At 37.8% G+C, this 22,384-nt stretch overlaps 8 protein-coding genes across 14 annotated transcripts; 2 read left to right on the top strand and 6 right to left on the bottom strand.

Moving 5' to 3' along the window:
* Positions 1-354: 354 nt before the first annotated feature.
* LOC103856132 (lamin-like protein) lies at positions 355-1,593 on the bottom strand. The gene is made up of 2 exons (XM_009133212.3): positions 1,309-1,593; positions 355-936 (listed from the first exon to the last, which is right to left on the bottom strand). The coding sequence occupies exons 1-2, from the start codon at positions 1,475-1,477 to the stop codon at positions 593-595; spliced, it is 513 nt and encodes a 170-aa protein (XP_009131460.1). The 5' UTR covers positions 1,478-1,593; the 3' UTR covers positions 355-592.
* An 834-nt stretch (positions 1,594-2,427) lies between these two features.
* LOC103856133 lies at positions 2,428-4,670 on the top strand. Its single transcript, XM_033287582.1, has 3 exons — positions 2,428-2,694; positions 2,930-2,977; positions 3,061-4,670. Exon 3 carries the CDS (start codon positions 3,068-3,070, stop codon positions 4,472-4,474), a length of 1,407 nt encoding a protein of 468 aa, XP_033143473.1. The 5' UTR covers positions 2,428-2,694; positions 2,930-2,977; positions 3,061-3,067; the 3' UTR covers positions 4,475-4,670.
* Positions 4,671-4,923: 253 nt separating this feature from the next.
* LOC103856134 (EID1-like F-box protein 1) lies at positions 4,924-6,976 on the top strand. 3 transcript variants are annotated; one of them, XM_033287586.1, is made up of 3 exons: positions 4,924-5,375; positions 5,788-6,599; positions 6,685-6,976. In XM_033287586.1, exons 2-3 carry the CDS (start codon positions 5,825-5,827, stop codon positions 6,804-6,806), a joined length of 897 nt encoding a protein of 298 aa, XP_033143477.1. In that variant the 5' UTR covers positions 4,924-5,375; positions 5,788-5,824; the 3' UTR covers positions 6,807-6,976. The 3 variants fall into 3 exon arrangements, with proteins under 3 accessions (XP_033143477.1, XP_009131465.1, XP_009131464.1); XM_009133217.3 differs by having other exon boundaries at positions 4,924-5,366; XM_009133216.3 differs by having other exon boundaries at positions 4,924-5,366; positions 5,819-6,599.
* Positions 6,977-7,189: 213 nt separating this feature from the next.
* Positions 7,190-8,758, bottom strand: LOC103856135 (membrane-anchored ubiquitin-fold protein 2). 2 transcript variants are annotated; one of them, XM_009133218.2, is made up of 4 exons: positions 8,532-8,758; positions 7,998-8,227; positions 7,613-7,777; positions 7,190-7,478 (listed from the first exon to the last, which is right to left on the bottom strand). In XM_009133218.2, exons 2-4 carry the CDS (start codon positions 8,128-8,130, stop codon positions 7,399-7,401), a joined length of 378 nt encoding a protein of 125 aa, XP_009131466.1. In that variant the 5' UTR covers positions 8,131-8,227; positions 8,532-8,758; the 3' UTR covers positions 7,190-7,398. The 2 variants fall into 2 exon arrangements, with proteins under 2 accessions (XP_009131466.1, XP_033143478.1); XM_033287587.1 differs by having other exon boundaries at positions 8,524-8,718.
* Positions 8,759-8,983: 225 nt separating this feature from the next.
* Positions 8,984-12,354, bottom strand: LOC103856136 (probable galacturonosyltransferase 14). The gene is made up of 6 exons (XM_009133219.3): positions 11,750-12,354; positions 11,087-11,142; positions 10,838-10,993; positions 10,152-10,742; positions 9,762-10,064; positions 8,984-9,686 (listed from the first exon to the last, which is right to left on the bottom strand). The coding sequence occupies exons 1-6, from the start codon at positions 11,961-11,963 to the stop codon at positions 9,405-9,407; spliced, it is 1,602 nt and encodes a 533-aa protein (XP_009131467.2). The 5' UTR covers positions 11,964-12,354; the 3' UTR covers positions 8,984-9,404.
* Positions 11,972-15,006, bottom strand: LOC103856137. Its single transcript, XM_009133220.3, has one exon. The coding sequence runs from the start codon at positions 14,508-14,510 to the stop codon at positions 13,407-13,409; it is 1,104 nt and encodes a 367-aa protein (XP_009131468.1). The 5' UTR covers positions 14,511-15,006; the 3' UTR covers positions 11,972-13,406.
* A 240-nt stretch (positions 15,007-15,246) lies between these two features.
* LOC103856139 (UDP-glucose 6-dehydrogenase 3) lies at positions 15,247-19,089 on the bottom strand. Of its 4 annotated transcripts, none has more exons than XM_033287580.1 (3): positions 17,529-19,089; positions 17,348-17,382; positions 15,247-16,917 (listed from the first exon to the last, which is right to left on the bottom strand). In XM_033287580.1, exon 3 carries the CDS (start codon positions 16,903-16,905, stop codon positions 15,463-15,465), a length of 1,443 nt encoding a protein of 480 aa, XP_033143471.1. In that variant the 5' UTR covers positions 16,906-16,917; positions 17,348-17,382; positions 17,529-19,089; the 3' UTR covers positions 15,247-15,462. The 4 variants fall into 4 exon arrangements, with proteins under 4 accessions (XP_033143471.1, XP_033143470.1, XP_033143472.1 ...); XM_033287579.1 differs by lacking the exon at positions 17,348-17,382 and having other exon boundaries at positions 17,529-18,504; positions 18,587-19,087; XM_033287581.1 differs by lacking the exon at positions 17,348-17,382 and having other exon boundaries at positions 15,247-16,922.
* Positions 19,090-19,626: 537 nt separating this feature from the next.
* Positions 19,627-22,131, bottom strand: LOC103856141 (ankyrin repeat-containing protein BDA1). The gene is made up of 2 exons (XM_009133222.2): positions 21,407-22,131; positions 19,627-20,887 (listed from the first exon to the last, which is right to left on the bottom strand). Exons 1-2 carry the CDS (start codon positions 21,720-21,722, stop codon positions 19,782-19,784), a joined length of 1,422 nt encoding a protein of 473 aa, XP_009131470.1. The 5' UTR covers positions 21,723-22,131; the 3' UTR covers positions 19,627-19,781.
* Positions 22,132-22,384: the final 253 nt, after the last annotated feature.

The following is a 22,384-nucleotide window of genomic DNA, read 5'->3' on the forward strand; positions in this document are numbered from 1 at the left end:
TCTACTCATAATCCTAACTAACATCCCTTTAAACACACATTATATGAATATTCGTATTTTTGTTTCATATTACAAAAACAAATAATTTAATTTTAATCTATTGATAATGAATCTGACAGCTTTGTGAAAGGTACATGTGGTGGTTGGATTTGTTACAATTCACAGATAACCCACATGGAACAGATAAGCCATAATCCAGATACACACTGTTTCAACCATTAGTTCAACGGATTCTTCTTCTTTTCACTGACCAGATTAGATTGATATTTAACCAAACAATTACACAAGGTTATTACATACAGCCAATTCATTCACTTCCCACAAAAGGGTAAAAAAAAGAAGAGAACTTTCGGATCTTAAATGAAAGTTTTAAACCATTAACTAATCTCAAGTAAATCAAATACAACTTTTTTTTCAACAATTAATTCAAAGACACAAACAAAACAAAATATTAAAACCAACAATCCAACATTACAAAACATAAACTCAACTGATGAACTTTCTAAATTAAAATGCTTTCCCTGAAAAAGAATTTAATGTCTCTCAAATCGAAAATGGATTCCAATGTAAAGAACTCCGAGACTGGTGGTCACTACCACATCCTTAAGATGGCATCCCACACCGTCGAAACAGAGAAAAGAGCAAACGGAATCACGAACTGAGCCACACCAGTGGCCATGGAAACTGAACCAATGCTCTTGACAGGTGCAGCTTTTGGCGGAGGAGGAAGCTTCTCGACTTTGACAGCGAGCTTCATGCCTCCATAACAGCCACCCTTTCCGTCGAGTAGATAGTAATGTTTGGTCACGTTGAGAGTGACAATGTCTCTCCCAGCTCCACGAGTCCAGTTTACGAGAGGATGGTCGGCGTTACAGTTTTCGTAGTCGGTCTTGTTAACTTCGAGAATGTTGTGTTGGTTCCTGTCGAACACGAAATCTAACAAAGAGACCCCCAAAACAAGATTAGTTATTATGGAAATGTATGATCAAAGGTTTAAACTTTAACTAGTGTGACAAAGAAAGGTTGCTATTTTCAGACAATGGTCGCAGATAGAGAGAAAGACATGGGTTTACTGTGTCTCATTCAGACAACCTTAACATTGTGTTCTAGACCAGATCTGGACTAATAAAGAAACATTTATTGAAAAAAACCCAATAAAAGTTGAACTTTAGTAGAAAATTTGAAACTTTTTTGAAAACATTACCAGATTTAAAGTGAAACCCATTTAAGAATCAGATCTAATGTAAACAGATCCGAGAGTATAGACAATGTAGAGAAAGAGAGAAGGCTGAGAGAGAGAGAGCGTACAGAGCCAGTCACCGAGGTAGAAATGCTTTCCCTGAGCCCAGATGGTATAGTTGATGTTTGGATTCCAGAACTTGTTCTCGCCGACTGTGTACTTCTTCGCCGTCACTTCCGGCACCGCCACTACAAAGGCTAGTATCACTGCCGCAATCAACACCGTGAATCTCGCCATGTTTTTCTCTCTGTCTTGTCTCTCTCTCACTCTAGACTTGTTAGTTGCGCAACTTGTGAGTTAGAGGTGGACTAGACTAGTGGGTTTTCATAGGAGCCCATCTTTTTCCTTTTTTCAACGGCTGTTGCTGTATAATGATAAAATAAATAAATAAATTATTTAAAAATAGACTAACCATAAACATTAAATCGAATTCAGAGATTATGGAGATACATAAAAGGGGAAAAAATTAGGGGGGGGGGGGGGGGGGGGGGGAAATCCAGTAAAGGCTGAGCTGACAAAAAAAGTATGCTTAATTTTAAATCCAGACCATATCCAGAACTCCACGCTGCATGTCTAAAGTATTCTTATTAAATAATCGTGAAAGTTAATAATGTAATACTTTATTTCAAATTATCAAACACAGGTTTTTTTATACGCTCTTTGCATGTGATGATACAATTTTTTTATGAACGTTCCAGTTCACATTTTACGCAATTGATTATTCTTAATTTTGCCCAAATTTTTGTCAATTTGTTTAGTTATTATAGATACTATTCAAAGCTCAATTTTATTATTTTGTGGCTTCAATAGTTAATACTGACTTTCGTAATACATTTGGAAATAACTATAAATAAATATATATTTTTCCTCCTATAAATAAAAATTACAAGACCTCAAATATGAGGTTAGATATAATTTGTTCCATTGCATCAAATCAATGGCTGGCAAAAAAAAAAGAGAGTGGTTCAGTTATCATTTTTGTTTGTTCCTAAATTCCTAATAGTACAGTACTTATCGATTTAACATTCCTAAGAGTACATTACTAACCGGGCTCTCCTTGTTGCTGCCATCTTCTACCCTTGCTTGTTTCTTAGACTGATGGGACCTCACAAACTCATCGATTATCGCCTTTAACTCGATGTCCGGTATTAACATAACCGATGTCAAATGTGCCCCGTTAAATGGCCCGGATCATCTGTGGTTTCGGGCTTTGAGACTTGGGCCTAATTATTATGGGCCAGTCTAACAAATCAGGCTCATTAAAAGTGATCACACGCTTCTTCCTACGTGTCGGAGTATTTTTAAACTTTTAACTATTTTTGTCTGAAACGCAAAAAAAAAAACAAAACAAAAGAAACAGATTTGTTCTCTCCGTTCGTGGTGGTTATGAAATAGAAACATGAGAGCAAGAATCAATGTCTGTCTTTTACATCCTGCAGAAACCAAAAAAAAAGGTGAGATATTTTTTTTGTTTCTATGCTTTAGAGCTTCTTTTGTTAGCTTTAAACATAATGATTTGGGTGTAACCATGGAAACGATTAATCATTCAATGTCTCTTGAATATGGAACAAATCAAAATGCTTTCTTTGTATATGATTATGATTATGATGATGGATATTAGCCTCTCGTGTGCAATGGATTGATTCATGTTCAACGTTAACAATGTTATGATTGTATCTTCTTTTTCAGGTAGATGATCTTCTCTAGCCTAAATGTGTAATTAAGACCATCAAAAAGGTTAGTCCTTTAGTTTTCATTAATCAAGCATTCTCCTTTTCTTTTGAATTGTTCTTAACATCTGATCCTTTAAATCTCTGTAGCTGATTAATGGCTGAGGAGACAGTACGTTGTTTGCCTGATTCACCGGATGTAAACAGATCATGGAGAAGGCTTTCCACTAGAAAGCTGAGTTTTCTATACACCGAAGAGACCCTTCTTCCTAATTACCTCAGGTCTCCCACTGGTTCTTGTCATGATGCCTGCAAGTACGGAAGAAAACATGAATCTCAAGAAGACAAGGCTAGAGTCTCGCCTCTCAAGAGGGTTAACAGAAGCTTCTCTGGAACTCTAAGCTTTGATTCACCTTTGAGGAAGAAGAAGGCTTTGACCAAATCAGTGTTGAGTCCTTCTCTTGGTTCTGATGGTGGATGTGAACATGAGGTGAGCAAAGCTGGACACAGGTCAAGGACAAAGGCTGTGTCTTTATCAGATTCTAAGAGGAAGAAGACGGTTTCACACTCTTTCAAAGCTACTGTTGTGTCAAGGAGGAGAGCGGTGGAGATGGTTGAGCAGAACAAGCGTGTCACTGCTTTGAAGCTGAAGTCTGTTGCGCAAACAGCAGCTAAGGCTCTTAGACGCAGTACTGTGAATAGGAAGAAGGTTAGTGGAGGATCTGAAGCTTCAGAACCAAAGAAAGTAGTTGTGCCTTTGAGAGCTATAGTGACTCCAAAGCGGTGTTCTAGAAGCTTGAAGACAAAGAAGGAGAGCAATAGCTTGCGTAGTGTTACAGTAATCAAAACCCGGAAGCTGGTGGAGGATAAGTGTAAAGACTTGGTTGAAGAGAAGACTCTCTATGTTATTAAGATGAACACAGGGAATGAGACTGTTGCATCTGATCAGAACCAAAGATGTGTCATGGATCCTCCTATTGATGATCCAAAGAGTGAAAAGTGTCAAGAGGAATCTGAGTGTGTTGTGACTGAAGCTAATGGTGAATCTCCTCAACAAGAGGAAGTAGAAGAGGCTGATGAGAATGAGTCTTTCTCTGAAGATGAGAACACAACAAGGCAAGTAAAAAGCAAACCCCTCTCAACAGAATCCACTCTAAACGGCAAGTCCATGAAACTGAGATTCAAAAGAGGAAAGGTCCTGGACGTTGAATCACAAGACAACAACAGTCCAAGAAAGCTCAAGTTTAAGAAAGGAAAAACCGTCACCGGAGCAGACACATCCTCAAAAGCCTCAAGTCAGAGAAGCTTAAAGACCAAAGGAACAGACTTCAGCAACGCGAAAGAACAACAACAGCACAACCCCAAACCATTGGAAGTTGTTTTAAAACACCAAGACACAGAGGAGAAGATCGATTCTTCAAGAGCGTTGTTGTTCAACAATGTGATCGAGGAAACAGCTAACAAGCTTGTGGAGACTCGCAAGAGCAAAGTTAAGGCTCTTGTTGGTGCTTTTGAGTCTGTCATATCTCTCCAAGAAAGAAACTCTTCTCCAACAACAACCTAACACACAACAAACATCATTCTTCTCTAACTAAATATTATTTTTCATATTTTTCACAATTGTTTATGTATGTAATGTAAAACATATGTAGATGTATAAGAGTGAAATCATCACTCGCATAAAATTATACAGTTTGTGAGCGTTATCATGCTCACTAATCCTGTGATTAAAAGAAAGGTTATGTTTTTAATTTTTGTAACTATGGGTACACATCTGTGAGTTTACATAAAATAAGGGACTAGAAAAGAAAACATAAAACCTTTGTGTATGTATGTATGTAAAACATATGTAGATGTGTAAAATTGTGATGGCTCGCCTAAAACTCTCTACAATTTGTGAGCTTCATCATGTCTAAAAGTCAAATTTGTAACAGTCACTGAATAGATAAAAGATGACTAAAGGTTATGTATTTACATTTTGTAACTATGGGTACATATCTGTGAGTTTACATAAAACTAAGGGACTGGAAAAGAAACAACTAAAAACCTCGGCCCCACGGCACGCCGTACTTTAAAAGCCATTGACCATCCCAGATTCTTTATCCGACGTGTCATTTGTCAACTGGCTGTTGTCGTTTACTAATGTCACAGCCTGTCGCACTACCATTCCAGTCTTCGCTACATGGAGTAAACAAAAGTTAAAAAAAAAGGTTTGAGATTTCTTTCCTCTCTTATCGACTTCTCTTTTATCAGCGAATCGTTCGTTTGTTGTCTCCTCCTTCCCTTGTTCTGCTTATCTGAGTTTTTGTTTCGGAGTCTTCGAGGTTTCCCTCATTCGTTGCTTGCTTCCCACCGAAAACTCTCTTCTTCTGGAATCTGAGTTCTAGTTTGCGGTTTCTGGGATTGAGCAGAAGCAAAGTTGATGTTTTGCTGAAGTACCCACAAGTTTTATTGTGGTAAAGTTCGTTCCTTTACTCTTTTTAAGATCTGGGAATAAGGTTTTAGGGTATGGATTCTCTGGATTTTTTCAATCTGAGTGTTTGCTCTTATAGATCTGATTTACATTGTGAGTGTTTATCTTCAATTGTTATTGGTTGTAGATGATTTATATTAGCCTTGAGTATGTAGAAGTATTGAGTTTTGTTTGTTAACAAGTGATGATGGCTAGAGAACTATTGATTCTGAAGTTTGTCTTCTTCTATTAGGATCGTTTTTGGGTGTAGAGAGAGTACATGGGAGTGAGAAAGTTGTTCCCTTGAGGCTTTGTCTTGAATCTTGTTTAGTTGGCTGTTTCATTACTTGTAGAGACTGTATGACGCCGGGATGATTATCATGTAGACTAGGGAGCTGATGGATCTATTGTTTCTAACTATGCAGTTTGTAACTTCTTTGTGTGATTGAAACGCAGAGAGAAATGATTCTACCAAAGCAGTACCGTTGCACACACTCCCCTACCTGCCAATGCACAAGAGGCCATCTAAGCGAAGACGTCTTGTTACTAGTCTTCCAGCATTTAAACTGGAACCCGAAACTAGTCGCAACACTCTCCTGCGTATGCAAATGGTTCGACGATTTCGCCAAACGAGTCCTCTGGAAAGAGTTCTGCAAGACTCGCGCCCCCAGAATGATGCTCGATCTGCAATCCAGCGGCAGCCACTGCATCGACGGCAACTGGAGAGCCCTAGGGAAGCTTCTCATCTACTGCTCAGGATGCACACAAGGCGGCCTCTTCAACAGCACGGTTCAAATCCCTGGCCACTTTGTTTACAGAACAAGATTCTCGAGAACTTTAGGGAGAAGCCTCCTGCCGCCTCAGTGTAGAACCGACGTGCTCTACGTTAGTGATCCGTGTGAGCATCTTGATCAAGGAGAGGAAGGAGACGTGGGTTTGTTCCGAGGGATATTCAAGTCGTTTCCTACGTCTAGAGTCAGGAAAGTTATTATTAACAAGGCGGTTCCGTTTCATCCGTCTGAGGTTTGTCCGTATTGTAAAGCTAAACTGTGGAGCATGCTCCAAGCTAAGATCATACCGCAGAGTGCTTGCATTCGTTTGGAGGCTTATGAAGACTGCATTGAGTATTTCGTTTGCCTTAATGGTCATTTGCTTGGTATCTGCACTTTGGCGCCTTTGTCTGATTCAGAGGAGGCGGTTCCTAGTGAAGATAGCAATCACACAGAGAAGAAACAAGGTAATCTTACACAATCCAAGACATGCTTCTTCTGTCACCTGACAACAGCTAACGTTTGTTCTTTTTTTTGTTTGTGTGTGTGCAGACAATGGCTTGGTTAAAGAAAATGGATTGAAAAGGAGACATTCTTTGTTGGGTGGAAGTGAGAATGGACCTTCGCCTCAAAAACGACTGACCAGTTCGAATCAGTGTGACATTGATGTGTGAAAACGTTCTGTAAATTTGTTGTCATTTTGTGTAATTCTTCTACTAACTCTATTGCATCTTCAGAGATTTCATTCATTTTACAGTTAAGTTATGATCAACAGTTTACATAATCTCTGGTTATGATTTGTATACACTCGCATTGAGATAAATGTTATTATTGTGTTCTGTCACAAGCTACTCACTAGAAGTTATGTACTTAATGTCTGAAACTTCTTGGGTTTCAAAAAAACTTCTTGGGTTTCAAAAGGTGTCGGATTTTTATTTCTCTGTTTTGAGAAAGCTTTGCATCTGCTGTTTCTGACTCAACTCGTAATCTTACTGATGAATATGAGCTTTTGCTGAGGTTACTGACCACTGTGATCAGAACATCATAGTGATTTGAATGTAAGAAAACCACTATAAAATTCTTAATGATTCACTCTAGTCTGCAAATTTGAAATGTTATCTATGATTCCACTGTGTTTAAGAATCAGAATTACATTAGAAACCAAATCTCAAGCGACCAAAAAGCCAATGTTGCCACACACACACACAAAAAGAGACTGAAGAAGAGAATGTGAATCTGCCAAAGCTTTGAGCTCTACTAGTCTTTTCATAACCGGCGTCCAAAACATAAGCAGACACAATTGTTCTGTTTCAGATCACCTTTAGGCTTCTTCTTCGTCTTCTTCTCTGCTTAGAAACATTAGCATAACAAATAGATCAGAATCTATCATACAAATACATAACCTTTTAGACAGCTGAGATCCTCAAACAGTAATAACAATGGAGTAGTTTTGTAAGAAGATATTAAAAGTCTTTTTTACCTTTATCAGTAACCTGAGGTTGAATGAGGACATGCATAGTGGTGACAGCATCTGAGAGATTGGAGACAGGACTCCTGCAATCTCCAACCGTCTTGTTGTTCTCCAATATTCTACCTGCGCTTATCAATCTCACATCTTTCACCGTCTTTGGCCCATTCTCCTTCTCTGCTTAAATCATACAACCGATCAAAATCATTAAAAAACACTCATACTGAATGATTCACAATCAGTTTCAAAGCAGGTTTCTTATTCTCTACGGTCCAGACCAATATCTAAACACATAAACATAATGCAATTATAACGTCTTAAGCTTTTCTGAATAAGATGAATCTCACAAATGTGAAGCAGAAGCACACACACACTATACTGAGTAGTAAGTACTAACCTTTTGGCCATTGAGAAACCACAGTTTCTTTCAATGCAGCAACGGTTGTAGCATCAGGAAACGATTTAGGACCAATATCTGAACCATCATTGAGACGGAACTTAATCTCTAAGTGATCCTTAACCTCTGCCATATATATCTCTCCAAAGAACCAATCTCTCCTCTCACCAAATGACTTAACAAGAGCTCGAGTCAGGCACCAAGACTATAACTCGTTGCTTCTTTGCTTTCTGCAAAAGGGAACAATGTTTTTACAAAACAAGAGCAGCTATGAAGTAATCATCATGTCATTCTGAATCTTGAAAGGCGTAACTGAATATAAAAGCATTTGATTAAATGATGTGAATAAATGATAAAAGATATAATCATGAATCATATTTTCTCCAAAAGGGTATCAGGAATAATCAATCAACAATTGAAGTTTACCAATAAAAACACAATCTTTAAACCAACCCCACCAAAACTAGCGATTTGGGTTAATCGATCGAACACGAACACACTCAGAAATGAAGAGAAAGGACCTAACTTTCTTACTTGGGGGTCGCAGCTGATCTAAGTTTGATGATACAGAGGATCTCCGAGCAGAGAGAAGAAGAAGAGAGGAAGAGGTATGAGATGAGATTAAGAGATCTCAGAAGAAGAGAAGATAATCAATAGAAACCAAATGTTCCATTCCTCTCTGTCCTTCTTCCCATTCTATACGCCAATGAAAATGCTCTTACCTTTTTTACATTCCTTTTTAAAATTATTTATCAAAGATCCGAAATGCACTGTACATATAATCTCCTTCTTAATTATTTAATAAAAAAAAATACTAATATTTTGACCTTTTTTATTCATCAACTTCTGCTCAGCAACAGATTACATCATAAATATGACAGCTTCAAATGATTATGAAGCTAAGAAAGAAGATACATTTTATGATCCAATAAACAGAGTCTTAGAGTATAGAGAATTGTACAACATTATTAACTCAAATGATATTATAATAAGAAATGTGGAGCAAATGTGTATAAACTGTTCTTCAATTGTCAAACAACAACTGGCCCCTTTTGATCATCATGAGACCCCTTAATAACCCAAAAGAAAAAAGTAATACAAAAGTTCCAATCTTTCTCTAATCATATAAAAGATTCAAGAATTGGGTTCTCCAAAGAATTATCAAAAAAAGGGTACCTTCTATTTTACAGAAAGAATGAATCTTTAATATCTTTCTCTTTATCCAGGCAGCTTCCCCCCTTCGCCGCAAGTATCTTATGTATGTAGCAAACTAAAATTTCTGAATCTTTATAGTGAGTAAAACCTGCAGTTCTCCTGTTTTGTCTCCTCTCTTTCACTTCCTAATACCTTCCCTCTGTGTTTTACTCCTGCAGCACCTTCAATATCATCTGAAAGTCTCGGTTTTCGCTACTCCAAGATGTGACAGTTCTTGATGAAATCATTGGAGTAGTTAACGTATTTTGTCCAGAACGGCCTGAGATGCTCGAAACCAATCTCCAGCCATGGCTTTGACTGCCCGTTGTAGTGGATCACTGCAGCTTTCCTGACATTCTCTATGTTGGTGTTCTTCTGATATCCTAATCCAAGCATATGCCATGACGGGTCTAGTATGTGAACATGACCCTTAAACGCAATAAGAGCAGGTGGTAAGGTTCCAAGCTTCCACATTGTCAGATTCGACTTCAGATTCTGCTCAAAAATCAAAAGCGAACAGAGTAAGAGAGTGAGATATAACTTGAGACTCTGATAAAGTATAAGCTTTACCTCTCTAAGCCAAGAGTGATACGTTTCTCTGATACTTGTCTTTCTCCAAGCTTGTAGATCAAACACATTCATACCATACGCCCAAGCGCATTCTTCAGGATCTAAATGCTTTGCAATGAGAGGGTGAGAGAAGTTAAAGTAGTTCCTTAAACGCTTTGACATCACCCATTCATCATCACCCCTGCAAGTTTCCACCGCTCCATTGACCTTACCACCAAGGTCAATATCCCAAAGTGGAGCCAAGTCTCTCTGGACAACTATATCATCGTCTAAGAACACCACCTTGTCCAAGTTCGGAAAAAGCTAATATTCAAATTAAAAAAAGAGATGAAATTAGCATATGAATGAATCACAACTGAAAAATTGAAAAAAAGGAGATATAAGATTCACCTCAGGTATATATATTCTAAGATGGTTGAGCAAAGATATGTATTTGGGACTTCTAGACTGCAACTTCGAAGCAAATCTTCTCGGAGTTGTTTCAGTGAGGTTTGCCCCAGCGACATGGTTCCCATGGTAATAGTTTCTAACACCGTTATGGCTCTCCACAGCTTCCAGAACCGGAACATTCTCTCTCGTCAGCCAGTCAAACTGATGAACACCTTTGACTTCCACAATGGCTGGTGCAACGGAGTTGAGAGCGAACCATGAATGCATACCCGCGTAGGTTTTCTTGTCTGTGATGATGTGGAAGACGATTTTCTCCGGTTTTGAAGATGAGTGAACAGCGGATGAGACCACAACTGATGCAGCTAAAATATTGTCCGTGGCTAGAATATAATGGTGGTAAGCATTGTCTGAAAGAACAGGGAGAAACTCTGGTGAAGGGAGTTGGCGACGAGCGTGAGCGTTGGAGGAGTATTCATCCGTCAGTCTCAGAGAGAGACAGTGAATGCCTTTGGGGATGGAACTTGCTGCAAAGTGCTTGTTCATGAGTTCTGCGAATTTAGATTCTCTGATATCTCGTTCAAACTTCTCCATCTGTTTTTAAGAAAGACATAAACAAATCACATAAGACAAATGTTTAGTTGCATCATAGTGCATCATAGTTGTATTCAGACTAGAACAAAGCGTACCATGGCTCGCAGGACAAGAGCAAATGTTTTTGCATCATAGTGGTTATTCTTCATATCTGAAAGAAGGTGATTAAAAGAATCTGGAAGCTTCAAACCATCTGGAATATCTTGAGTGCTTACTTCGTTTAGAATATTATAAAAGTCTCTAGCTAGTCTCTGCAACAAAGAGAAACATGAGGCGAAAAAAAAAACTATTATTTAGAACATGAAAAAGATACTGAAAAAAAACTAAAGAAAGCAAACGCTCACCTCTGAATCATCTACCCTACCAAGGAAACGTGGACCTAACCGCCTCCCTAAACAATCTGAAAATAAAAAAAACTTTAATGAGATCATCACAATGGAACTGGGCAGTCAATGAAATCAAACACCCAGCTTAATCAGCATATAGATAAATTTAAAGGGAAAATACCCTAAAGAGTCAATTCATTTTGGTTCAAAACTAGTAATGCAGAGGAATCTGTAGCTTTTATTCCACACACAAACAAAAGCATTTTTGCAAAAGAATGTCATGAAGCTCCACATTCAAACAAAATGCATTCATGGGGAAACGTGAGACATAGATAGTGAAAAATCATAGGTACTGAGTGCTAAAAATTCAAGGTCGTACAGCTCCTAAAGAACCAAGATCCTCCAAACATTTATTAGTGGGGACCTAACAAGAAAAGTCCAAAAACTAATCTAAAAACTTGGTTCTTAGTACGATCCAAACAAAGCTTTCAAGATGATGCTTGTGACAATAAAAGATGCAAACTTGTGCGTCAGATCCAGCAGCTAAGTAAGATCCCAATCATCAATCATTGCACGAAAAAAAAACACAATCTAATCCAGATCCGAACCAGTAAAAACGAAGAACACAAAGCGCAACCAAATGTGTAAACATAAACAAAAGGAGGTATTTTTTTAATTTACCAATGGAGGAGCACTTGTTGACACCTTCGAGGGTAACAAGAGCGGTGAGGATGAATACAAAAGGCAACAAGAAGGCGAGGATCAAAATGGTGTGGAAGAGAGTTCGGGAAGAGATGTGACGAGCTGCGAGCTTGATCTTCATCAAGTCAGTAGTAAAGTCATTACTGCTCGAAATCGTGATGCTTCTCATGCTAGGCGATACGTGAAGCTGCATCCTTTTTCGTAACCCAATCCAAAAACCCTAATTCCTAACAATCCCAATCCCAACATCAGATCCGATCAGATTCTCCGCCGATCTCCCGATTCTCGATCTCAGCTCCAAATGCGTCTCTGTTCGGTTGCTTATGGCTATTCTTATTCTTCTTCCTTGTGGTCTTCTCGTAGACCGCATTGGGGGTTTCCGACCCACCAGTTGGAAGATCCGAATTTGAGATTCCCGCCTTGGTTTTAATCAAATTGAATACGTGAATCGAAATGGGTTTGCCTCAAATTCACGTCTTGAGTAGACCTTATCAAGATTCAAAATCAAAGAGCAGAGGAGGAAGAGGAAGAAGAAGAAGCGAATAGAAACAAAGGAGAGGAGGAATATGGAGCTTTTGTTCTCTCAAGTGATTTTGCCGGTGGATCTAAACTTATTAAAACAAAAACATTTTTTTTTTAAAAAAAAAATCCCAAAAAAAACAAGAGAAAATTGTAATAATTTATTAAAGATCTAAAATTATACTAGTGCTAATGAATATTGGTGTCTTGACCTTGAGTTTAGGCCTTTGTGTTTTATAGAGTGCTAAAATTATACATTGTCTCCATCCACCTATTTTCATGGCTAAGCCAAGAGTTTTGCTTTTTCATCTTTCCTCTTAAATGATTGATATAAAACCAATTGTAATAAAATATACTACTTATTAATGAAAATTGACAAACACATAAATATGACATTTACTCCATCTGCTTAAAAGTCTTAATTTGTAAAATTTCTTAACATTTAGAAGCTAATCTTTATTTTATACTTCTAGAAAAGAAACCAGAGCACAGTAAACTGGCGTCGTCCACGTGAAAACTGAGTGAATTACACATAATGATTTGATGTTATTTTTCACCTGGTAGGTCCAATTTCACCACATGGACTTTTTCAAATTAATTACAAGAATGACGTACAATTCTCTTTGTCGTTTTCGTTTACCATATTAAGAAAAAAAAAGTAGTTATTTAATTTCATTTATATGCTCAAAAGTTTTGTTGAATACCATAGACCCAACCGACACATTCCATTAAGACTTTTCAAATTTTCAAATCCACAAAAATTGACTCGAACCGGAAGAATCAAATACGAGTTAATGAAACAAAGAACATAACAGTTTCCTCGGAAAAACAGAGGAAAAACTCTGTTACAAAAACAGAGCAAAAAGTCTCGATCTTGACTTATCGCATTATGTACAACTTCGATTCAGAATGTAAAAGATTCAAACTTTACCAGAAATTTATAAAACTCAAAGTAAATGTCTTTTTTTTTTTCTCATCTAAAAAACAGAGTAAAAATTTGACTACCTAACTCTTCACAACTTCAAAACAGAGTTTTAGCATAACCTCATCATGCTCTGTTTTAGAGTGTTGTACTTACTGTGACAACCTAAAGCATGAACCTTCCTTGAGCAGATTGCTACACTTGCGCTGCATCATCATCAAGCTCTACTGATTCCTCTCGGCAGCTCTTCTTGCTCTTGCTTTTGCTCATCCTGTGAGACGTCTGGTGACCACCAAGAGCTTGGTAAGACGAGAACACCTTGCTGCACAGCCTGCATTGGTGCTCAGCATTGCCTTTACCAGATGATTCAGTAACAATCTCATCATCTGAATCAGAACACTCCAAAGCTCCTATTCCAAGCTCAAACTTGTGTCCCAAGAAACTCGCTGCCTCTTTCCATGTTTCGTAACCACTAATCATCACAGAGTCAAATCCACAAGCTCTTCTCTGTTCCTGTTGATCGATCTCGCTACTGCCTCCCAAGAAACTAGCTGGTTCTTTTGAAGCTTCGTGTATACTAACCCTTTCTTCCAGTTTCTTGCCTCTCAAGTAACCATGAATCGTTTCAGGAACAGCCTCCATTGCTTCACCAACAAGCTGTTGATCGATCTCGTTACTCTCCCCTTCTTCCAGAAGCTTTTTCTCTTCCCTCAAAAACCCATATTCAAATTCAGCAGCTCTTCTCACTTTCTTGCCTCTCAAGTAACCATTAAGCCTTTCAGGAATAGCATCCGTTGCTTCACCAACAAGTTTCCCTCTGTCTACTACAATCTTAGGACTACTCTTAGACAATAGAATCAAACACTCCGCCACTTCTAACTCCTCATCACTCTCACCAAAAACAGAAGACGATCCAAGAAACGTAGTAAACGAAGTCTTCTTGTACCTGACAACTCTCGATGATCTCTTCTTCTTCCTCACAAGACTGAAGCTACCACACAGACTCTTGATCGACTCTTCGCAAACCCTCTGTACCGTCGATAGATGCGCCCCCGCTTGATGATTCGAGAGACACTTCTCGTAACGAAACCCTTTCCCACACTCTCCGCATCTGAACAAGATCTTCTTCCTCGGTTCTGACGATTCTAACGCGAAAGATTTGTGGGTTGTCTTCTTTGGGTTTTGCCTTAGGCCGTAGTAGCAAGATAGTTCTCGCTTTTGGCGCGTTGGTGCATCTTCTTTAGGTGAATGAGTGTTCTTGAGAGGTCGTAGAACTCCTCGTTGATGTTGTTCTTCCATTTAGGCGCGGAGGACATGGGGAACTTGAGTGAAGAAGTAGAAGAAGGAGAAGATGAGGTAGATGATGTAGAGGAGTAGCAGGAGGCAACAAACGCAAGACGAAAACATCTCACAAAGACATGGGAAGTAAAGAGTTTTCTTGGAGAGGAAGAAAGAAGAGAGGAGGAGGGAGGAGCTTGAGGCTAACGAAGAGATATGATACGATGAGAAAGAAAGATGTTTTGAGTTTCTTTGACTTTTCTGGAGAACGAGTGTGTGCGAGAAGAATTGAAACAGAGAGAAGCGGAGGACGTTATAACTAGCACTGAGCTACCGAACAAGAAGAAAGGTGGCGCCAAGAACAGAGGGAGCGATACTTTGGTTGGAATTAGAAGGTTCGACGTGGCAATATATATGGAAAAATATAGAGAAATATTAAATACTTTAAAATATTAACAAAAAATATATCTTTGTACCAAAATATATATAAATGGAAAATTTTAAAAATAATATTTAGCAAAAAGGAAAATTTGTATTTAAGTTTACGGTATACGATCATTATGATTTAGAATTTACTATTTAGATGATTGTAGTTAGGATATAGTTTAAGATTTGAAGTAGTTTTTTCATTTTACCTGAATGCTATTATGAAGATTTTTCCTTTGTGCTATTTCTTTCATAAATTATTGAGGTGTTATCTAAGAGATTTGTCCAAAATTATATTTTGAAATAATAACACCAAGTAGAAATGCTTCTAATTGTGAGAAATTTTTATATTACAGAAATAATACTTGAAAAGCTTACAGTATATGATATAATCCAAGGTACATAATTACCAGAAAAAAAACAAGCCTAAAATCTCTGCTGGACAATTATTGATCAAAACATAGTAAACAGGAAAAGAAAAAAAAAGTTCATGATAATTGGGGAAAAAATGAAATAAAAAGCTAAGGAAGAGGTTTGTTTGTATGGTTTAGGCAAGAGCAGGCATGTCCTTGAGCCACTGGTCCAAAGGCTTACCAATAGAATAAACAATAAACCCAATCTTCCTCAGCTTCTCAGCATCCACAACGTTCCTACCATCAAAAACAAAAGCCGGCTTCTGCATATTCTCAAAGATCCTCTCGTAATCCAGTTTCTTGAACTCATCCCACTCCGTCAAAATGCAGATACCGTGAGCGTCTTTGGTCGCAGCGTACGCGTCCCAAGCGACCGAAACTTGCTTCACAGTGGTGGGGCTCATGGGCTGGAGATGAAGAGGGTGGTCCCAGTCGAACTTGTTCATGGTCAAGTCTCTCTGGATCTGCTCTTCAGTGACTTGCGGGTCGTAGATGCTGATACGAGCTTTGTCACCTAAAAGGCCTTTGCAGACATCAATGGCTGGCGTCTCTCTGGTGTCTCCCGTGTCTTTCTTGAATGCGAAACCGAGAACTGCTATCCTTTTGTTGGAGACTGTGTTGAACATCGAGGAGACGATCCGGTTGACGAATCTGGTTTTCTGGTAATCGTTGATCTTGATGACTTGTTTCCAGTACTCTGCGACTTCGGGCAAGCCGTTGCATTCGCAGATGTAGACTAAGTTGAGGATGTCTTTCTGGAAACATGATCCTCCGAAGCCGACACTCGAGTTCAAGAACTTGGGACCGATACGAGAGTCTTTACCTACGGCGTATGAGACTTCTGAGACATTAGCGCCGGTTGCTTCACAGAGAGCAGACATTGCGTTCACCGATGAGATCCTCTGCGCTAAGAAGGCGTTAGCTGCAAGCTTGGAGAGCTCGGCGGACCAGAGATTGGTGGTGAGGATCCTCTCTTCAGGAACCCACTGGGAATAAACATCCTTCAAGGCTTTAACAGCTGCAAACCCTTCGGTTGTTTCACGACCACCGATGAGTACACGGTCCGGTTTGAAAAGGTCTTCAATGGCGGTTCCTTCAGCGAGAAACTCAGGGTTGGAGAGGATCTGGAACTTGATTCCTTTGCTGTTGTGCGTAAGAATCTTCTCAATGGCCTCTGCGGTTTTGACAGGGACAGTTGATTTCTCGACAACGATCTTGTCGGAAACCGAAACGTCTGCGATCATACGCGCCGCGCTTTCCCAGTAAGTCAAGTCCGCGGCCTTTCCTGCTCCGAGACCGCGAGTCTTGGTCGGGGTGTTGACAGAGACGAAGACAATGTCAGCTTCTCTGACGTGTTTCTCAACGTCGGTGCTGAAGAAAAGATTCTTTCCACGGCACTGCTTAACCACGTCGTCAAGACCAGGCTCGTAGATAGGGAGCTGATCGCTGTTCCAGGCGTTGATTCTTGGCACAGAGATATCAACAACGGCTACCTCAACAGATGGGCACTTTAGAGCAATGACCGCCATGGTTGGACCACCGACATATCCAGCTCCTATGCAGCAAATCTTCACCATTTTGCTAATTAACTGAACTAATAAAAAAAGATATTTAGTAAGCTACAGATCTCTCATTAATCAATGTCATTAATAAACACCGTAATTGAGAAATAAAGCTCAATAATTTACACAAGCCTCAACAATATGAATTCACAAAATGTTCTTATAGCTATAAGCATTCAAAAGAAGAATTGTATAAAAGGGCTAAACTTTAACCTTTTTTTGGTTATAGTAAACTCAGATCCAGTGTCATAAGAATTAGAAGATGCACACAGAATGCATTATACGTAAACATGAACCGTATATAAGGTGAAGCTACCAATTCATATGAACCCCAGAGAGATTATATACTCGTCGTGATCATAGCTTAACAATGAGCCGTTTCAAAGCGAGAAAAACCACACAAGCAGAGAGAAATTCAAATCAAAATCTCAGATCTGGTACATGAAAATGAAATTACGTGAATTTTCTGCGGATCACCGACACAGATCGAACCTCGACGCATAAAATTCTTAACAACCAACACAAACATTCAAAACCAACTCTAAGCTAGCTAAATAGATCGAAATCGAAACGAGATCGGATCGCGATAGTCACTAAATTGGATATTATGAACAGAGAGAAGATACGATTGATCGTACCTTTGTGCAAGCTGTGTAGCCTCTGGTCTACACTATCGGAGAATATGGAATTGCAGGGAAACCAAATTAATCGCAAATCTGACGATGTTGAAGAAGAGCGGGGCGAGTGGCGAGTTTATATACGTGAGGATATTCCTAAAATGCCCTTGACACTGTGTTTTTGGTTAATTTATTGCTAATTACAAATTAAATTAAACTTTCAGTTAAGGTTTGCTTAATGACAAGAGGTAGAAAAACGATGGGGCTCACATTGTTTGCCAGGTCCAGTGTCTTAAAGACACGTTAAACATTTGACATACTACATCATATGATTGGACCTCAACCAACATTAATAAAAAAAAAATTGTATATCGTTTTTCAGTTATTTTTTTTTTGTAACTGGTTTTTCAGTTAATTTATGCTACAGTATGTAGGAGTTACGTATCTATTTTTCTTTTGCTGGATTTTTAACTGTTTTAGACATAAATGTATACACCGTAGGAAACAAAATATATTTCATTGATTGTTTGTCTAACTTTTTTTTCCTTTGAATTTAGTGTTTTCGACTAACATTAATGCAAATACTTAATTCGAAAATACATTTATTATTCAGAAATTTTGGAAACAATTTGAATATATAATATATGACTATTTTCGTGATCTCCAAAATGAAAAAAAATTGTTGAATAATTTTTAATTACCTTGTAGATGCTCATGGTTAAATTCAAACGTAAATTGCAGTGCTTATTGGATCTTGAGAAATCATGACGGTTATCTCATAAATCATAGTCATATAGTCTTTTCTAGATGGTCACCAAGAAGATAAACTGAAATTATATGCAATGTTCTGGGCTATGGATCGGAGAAGTCTCCCTCCAACACATGCATATGAAGAATATAATGTTCGAATCATCTCTATATCTGACGAGGAATGCTCTCTTTCACCCGCAGTATTTTTTTTCTGTGCGTCACTGTCCCTCTTGTAGTCTATAATATTCTGCCCAAAGGTTGGTGTTTAGTTTCAATAATGTACATCATAATCTACTATTATTAAAACCCAAATTTGTATCAGGACTTACGTGATTGGTGTAATGGAGTCTGCTGGACAAACTTGAGATAAAAGATTTAATTGCACTTTGCTTGAAAACTCAGTCACATTTTATGAAGTGGTTTTCAAGCTATTAATAAAATATACCAACAAGAGTGCGGTTGAAAATATATAACATTAAATAAAATCAAAATAAAAAACTGAAACCAAATCTTCTGAAAATGCAAACACAACATGGTTTGTATACGCTGATCACCCAAGAAGCTGATTCGTAATACAACTCAGTTTGGTTTGCTATGTTATTTTATCTATAGATGACTCTAAACCCCTAATTATTTTACTAGTTATCTAGTTAAATATAATTGTTTGATATATATGGTAAATTTTATATATGACGAGTAATTCTATTTTACAAAGTGATACTTTACAACAACAAAGGTTGAAGCATATCACACATAAATATAGTTTACTACATATTATTCGAACTAGGTGTTTTGCCCGCGATGCGGGCTTAAACATTTTCATAATTTTTGAAAAGTTTTTTTTATACACTATATTTATTATACTAAAATAAATTTTAATATTATATTTTTAATTATATAATTAAAAAAATATTTTATTATATAATCTATGTTTTAACTTTTTACTAAAATACTTTTTCAGATAACAATACAATATATATATAGAAATTATCTTTTTTTAATTATATTTTAGATTTTGAATAATTCAATATTCTATTTTTAGTTATATAATTAAGAATTTTATTTGATTAATATTTAGTTATATAATTCATGTTTTTAACTTTTTACTAAAAGACTTTTTCAGATAACGATACAATATATACATAAATTATCTCTTTTTAAAATTATATTTTCAGATTTTGGATAATTCTTATTATTAGTACTATTAATCAATTATCTAATCAAATCAATTAAAATTTCGTTTTTATTTTTTAATTTAGTTATATATTTTATTCATTAAGGGTAAAAACGATATTAATCACTATAACTTTTAATGTGAGAGCTCGATTCCAAAAAATTCACTTCGCAAATAATAGTATAGATCATAGAGTTTTAGGTATTAAAATTTAAACAATAAATTGTTCATCTTACCAGCCGCTTAATATGTTACGTCCATAACTGTTATTTATGATCTTCTCCAGTGGATATTACACATTTTAAAAATAAGTACAAAATTCACAATAAAATAATTAGACCAATTTAAGATCACTTAATCACATACCCCTTAGGAGTAACACCTCTAGCTTGATCCAACGTGGCGAAACCTTCCCACACCAATCCGCTCTTGGGTCCACGCACCTTGCCTCGCTTAGACTGTAACCATTCCCAAAACCAGACCACCAAAGCCCAAATGAGCAGAATAATGAACGAACCCACGTTTCCGATGTGGAGCATTATCTCGTTCGGCGAGATCACTCCCCCTGCAGCATAGTAAGCCAGTAGAAGAGGTATGAAGAGAGGAATATACCAAAACCCACTCTCTTGTCCTAAGCTCAACAAACGCAGCGTCAGTGCTGTGGCTATGTTAAAACCCACACTGTTCCATATCCATAGCCATACAAAATCCCCGTCACCCATTACCACGGAACCCGCTTTTGTCCCGTTGCTAGTTGTTCCATGGCTAATTGTTCCGTTGCTAGCTTCTCTACCGCTTTCACCGCTGTCAGAAACGCCTCCGGGAGGCTGGAGAACGGTCTGATAAGTAGCTGTGATTATAAGAGTGGCGACAACTAAAAGAGCGTTTCTTCTTTCTTCGGAGATCCAAGAATAAGACCGAATACTCTTCGTTCGCCTTGATTCACACCATGTTAGCTTGGAGCTGAGTATATCAGATGTTGTCTTAATCTTAACCAGAGAAGCCGAACGTTTCCCGCCATGCCACTTGACCATTCTCTCTACGCGACCCCATCTGCTGCCTTCTCTTCTGAGTAACACGGCAACGTCAAGAACGGTTAAACCGTTCTTGTTCTCGATGTTGACATTAACATTGGAACTCTTTAACATCAATCTCATAGCTTGGTGGTTGTTATGGTACGCTGCAATATGTAAAGGCGTGTTACCATCTTTGTCTCTACAGTTTATGACTCTTGTCTCGGTCCGCTCTGCATCCTTTTGACACAATCTTAGGATCCATCCCATGAGAACATTAAGGACTATTAACCCTTCTCTAGGTTCGTTGTTCTTCACAGCAATGTGGAGAGCGTTCTCTCCATTCACGTTTGCGTCCACGATGCTCTTGGGGCAAACCAAAAAGAATTCTGATATTAAATCGATTTTCTTTTTGCTCACCGCAAGTAGTAATGGCGTCATACCTTTTTGGAACAAGGAAAATGAAGGTAAAGATTAGGGTTAATCTGTAAAGTTTCACCTGAGTTTGAAAAAAAACTAATCCTAAACCAAACGAAACCTGATATAAGCTAACACCAAAACTTGCCCATATCTAAACAAAACCAAATTGAACCGAGTGGGACATAAATCAAGTAAAACCATTTTGTTATAAAAACAATTGGACGATTGGTTGAACTGTAACCGTATAATTTTTAATTAGAAATGAGAAAAAATAAAAAAATATTTTTACCTTTTTCATTTACAGGTTAAAACATAATGTTTAGTTCGTGCATACAATCCAACCAAGTGAAGTTTCACTTAGGCTAAGGTTATCAATTCCGAATCAAAACCACTCCGGTTAAAAGATTTGGAATTTTAACCAGAGATAAAATAAACAATTCGAGAATTATTATTTGAATTGAAAGTTCCAAAAAGAAATTATTATATGTATTATAAATTCTCTCAAATTAAATAGTACATATATATATATATTTGGTACGTACCTTGTCTCCCTTTAAGACGTACAAGGCTTGGATCAACCTTAACTAGTTCGAGCACTAGCCAAAAGTGGCCATGGTCGATGGCGAGGTGTAACGGAGTAAGCCCGTCGGCGTTAAGTTTCCTAGCAAAAGAAGGTTGCAAGTGCATCATTTCCATGGCGAACTCTGTTGTTCCGGCGAGGGCTGTCACGTGGAGAGGAGTGTCAATGAAAGGCACGTTGTCGATTTTATCGAGGACGTATGGATCTTCACGGATAAGTTCGTATAATAGGTCGATGTTTCCAGACTTAGCAGCAGCTTCTAATGACCTCTGATCCATTATTAGTTAAGTAAGACTTGAGGGAATATATGAAGGTTTTATGGTGTCATTAAATCGATGATAAGCCATTCGCGTGACAAAACTTAATTGGCTACGAAATGATAAGTAGTCTGTGAACGTAGGTTATTCGATTAATTAAGCATACGATAACTGTGGAAAGTAATATACGACGTGACAGTTTACGTGGACTAAGTCAGCATGTTTATCACCTTGCTTCAATTAGATGGAAAATAATTGTTCTTGGAAGATTTTGACGTGACTATGATCTCCAACGGCTAATATCATACAAGGCTGTTTGCTGTCAAAGTTATTATGTATCCAGGGTTTCTAGTTAAGATAGAGTTGATATAAATAAAGTTTATGGAACCTTGGCTGCCGTGAGTGCAGCCTCTCTCTAGTTTATTAAGCTCATTTGAGCATACATCTATCTTGTTATCAAACTTCTACCAAAAGTGAGTAAACAATAGAGAAGAAACACAATACAAGAAGCTTCGTGGCATTCGACGAAGATTCAAATTCTGTCCTGCTAAAATCATATATATGATCCTTTTGCGTATTAAGCTTTAATACTGGGGGCCCATCATAGGACCAATAGAAAGTGGTGGATCTCAGGTCAAATCCACAAACTACCAGACACTACTTGAACCGCAACTTAGCCTAGG

Source organism: Brassica rapa, chromosome A03 (genome assembly GCF_000309985.2).
Source record: "Brassica rapa cultivar Chiifu-401-42 chromosome A03, CAAS_Brap_v3.01, whole genome shotgun sequence".
NCBI classification, from domain to species: Eukaryota; Viridiplantae; Streptophyta; class Magnoliopsida; order Brassicales; family Brassicaceae; genus Brassica; species Brassica rapa.

What these genes read in the sequence shown, in the direction of transcription:
- LOC103856132 (XM_009133212.3), bottom strand. Translation starts at nt 1,477, where the DNA reads ATGGCGAGATTCACGGTGTTGATTGCGGCAGTGATACTAGCCTTTGTA. An exon ending in CTACCTCGGTGACTGGCTCT is followed by an intron (nt 937 to 1,308) that starts GTACGCTCTCTC and finishes TCTCTTTGTTAG; the next exon opens with ATTTCGTGTTCGACAGGAAC.
- LOC103856133 (XM_033287582.1), top strand. Translation starts at nt 3,068, where the DNA reads ATGGCTGAGGAGACAGTACGTTGTTTGCCTGATTCACCGGATGTAAAC.
- LOC103856134 (XM_033287586.1), top strand. Translation starts at nt 5,825, where the DNA reads ATGATTCTACCAAAGCAGTACCGTTGCACACACTCCCCTACCTGCCAA. An exon ending in TCACACAGAGAAGAAACAAG is followed by an intron (nt 6,600 to 6,684) that starts GTAATCTTACAC and finishes GTGTGTGTGCAG; the next exon opens with ACAATGGCTTGGTTAAAGAA.
- LOC103856135 (XM_009133218.2), bottom strand. Translation starts at nt 8,130, where the DNA reads ATGGCAGAGGTTAAGGATCACTTAGAGATTAAGTTCCGTCTCAATGAT. An exon ending in GGTTTCTCAATGGCCAAAAG is followed by an intron (nt 7,778 to 7,997) that starts GTTAGTACTTAC and finishes TGATTTAAGCAG; the next exon opens with AGAAGGAGAATGGGCCAAAG. An exon ending in ACCTCAGGTTACTGATAAAG is followed by an intron (nt 7,479 to 7,612) that starts GTAAAAAAGACT and finishes GTTTCTAAGCAG; the next exon opens with AGAAGAAGACGAAGAAGAAG.
- LOC103856136 (XM_009133219.3), bottom strand. Translation starts at nt 11,963, where the DNA reads ATGCAGCTTCACGTATCGCCTAGCATGAGAAGCATCACGATTTCGAGC. An exon ending in TTAGAATATATATACCTGAG is followed by an intron (nt 10,065 to 10,151) that starts GTGAATCTTATA and finishes TTTGAATATTAG; the next exon opens with CTTTTTCCGAACTTGGACAA. An exon ending in ATCACTCTTGGCTTAGAGAG is followed by an intron (nt 9,687 to 9,761) that starts GTAAAGCTTATA and finishes ATTTTTGAGCAG; the next exon opens with AATCTGAAGTCGAATCTGAC.
- LOC103856137 (XM_009133220.3), bottom strand. Translation starts at nt 14,510, where the DNA reads ATGGAAGAACAACATCAACGAGGAGTTCTACGACCTCTCAAGAACACT.
- LOC103856139 (XM_033287581.1), bottom strand. Translation starts at nt 16,905, where the DNA reads ATGGTGAAGATTTGCTGCATAGGAGCTGGATATGTCGGTGGTCCAACC.
- LOC103856141 (XM_009133222.2), bottom strand. Translation starts at nt 21,722, where the DNA reads ATGGATCAGAGGTCATTAGAAGCTGCTGCTAAGTCTGGAAACATCGAC. An exon ending in ACGTCTTAAAGGGAGACAAG is followed by an intron (nt 20,888 to 21,406) that starts GTACGTACCAAA and finishes TGTTCCAAAAAG; the next exon opens with GTATGACGCCATTACTACTT.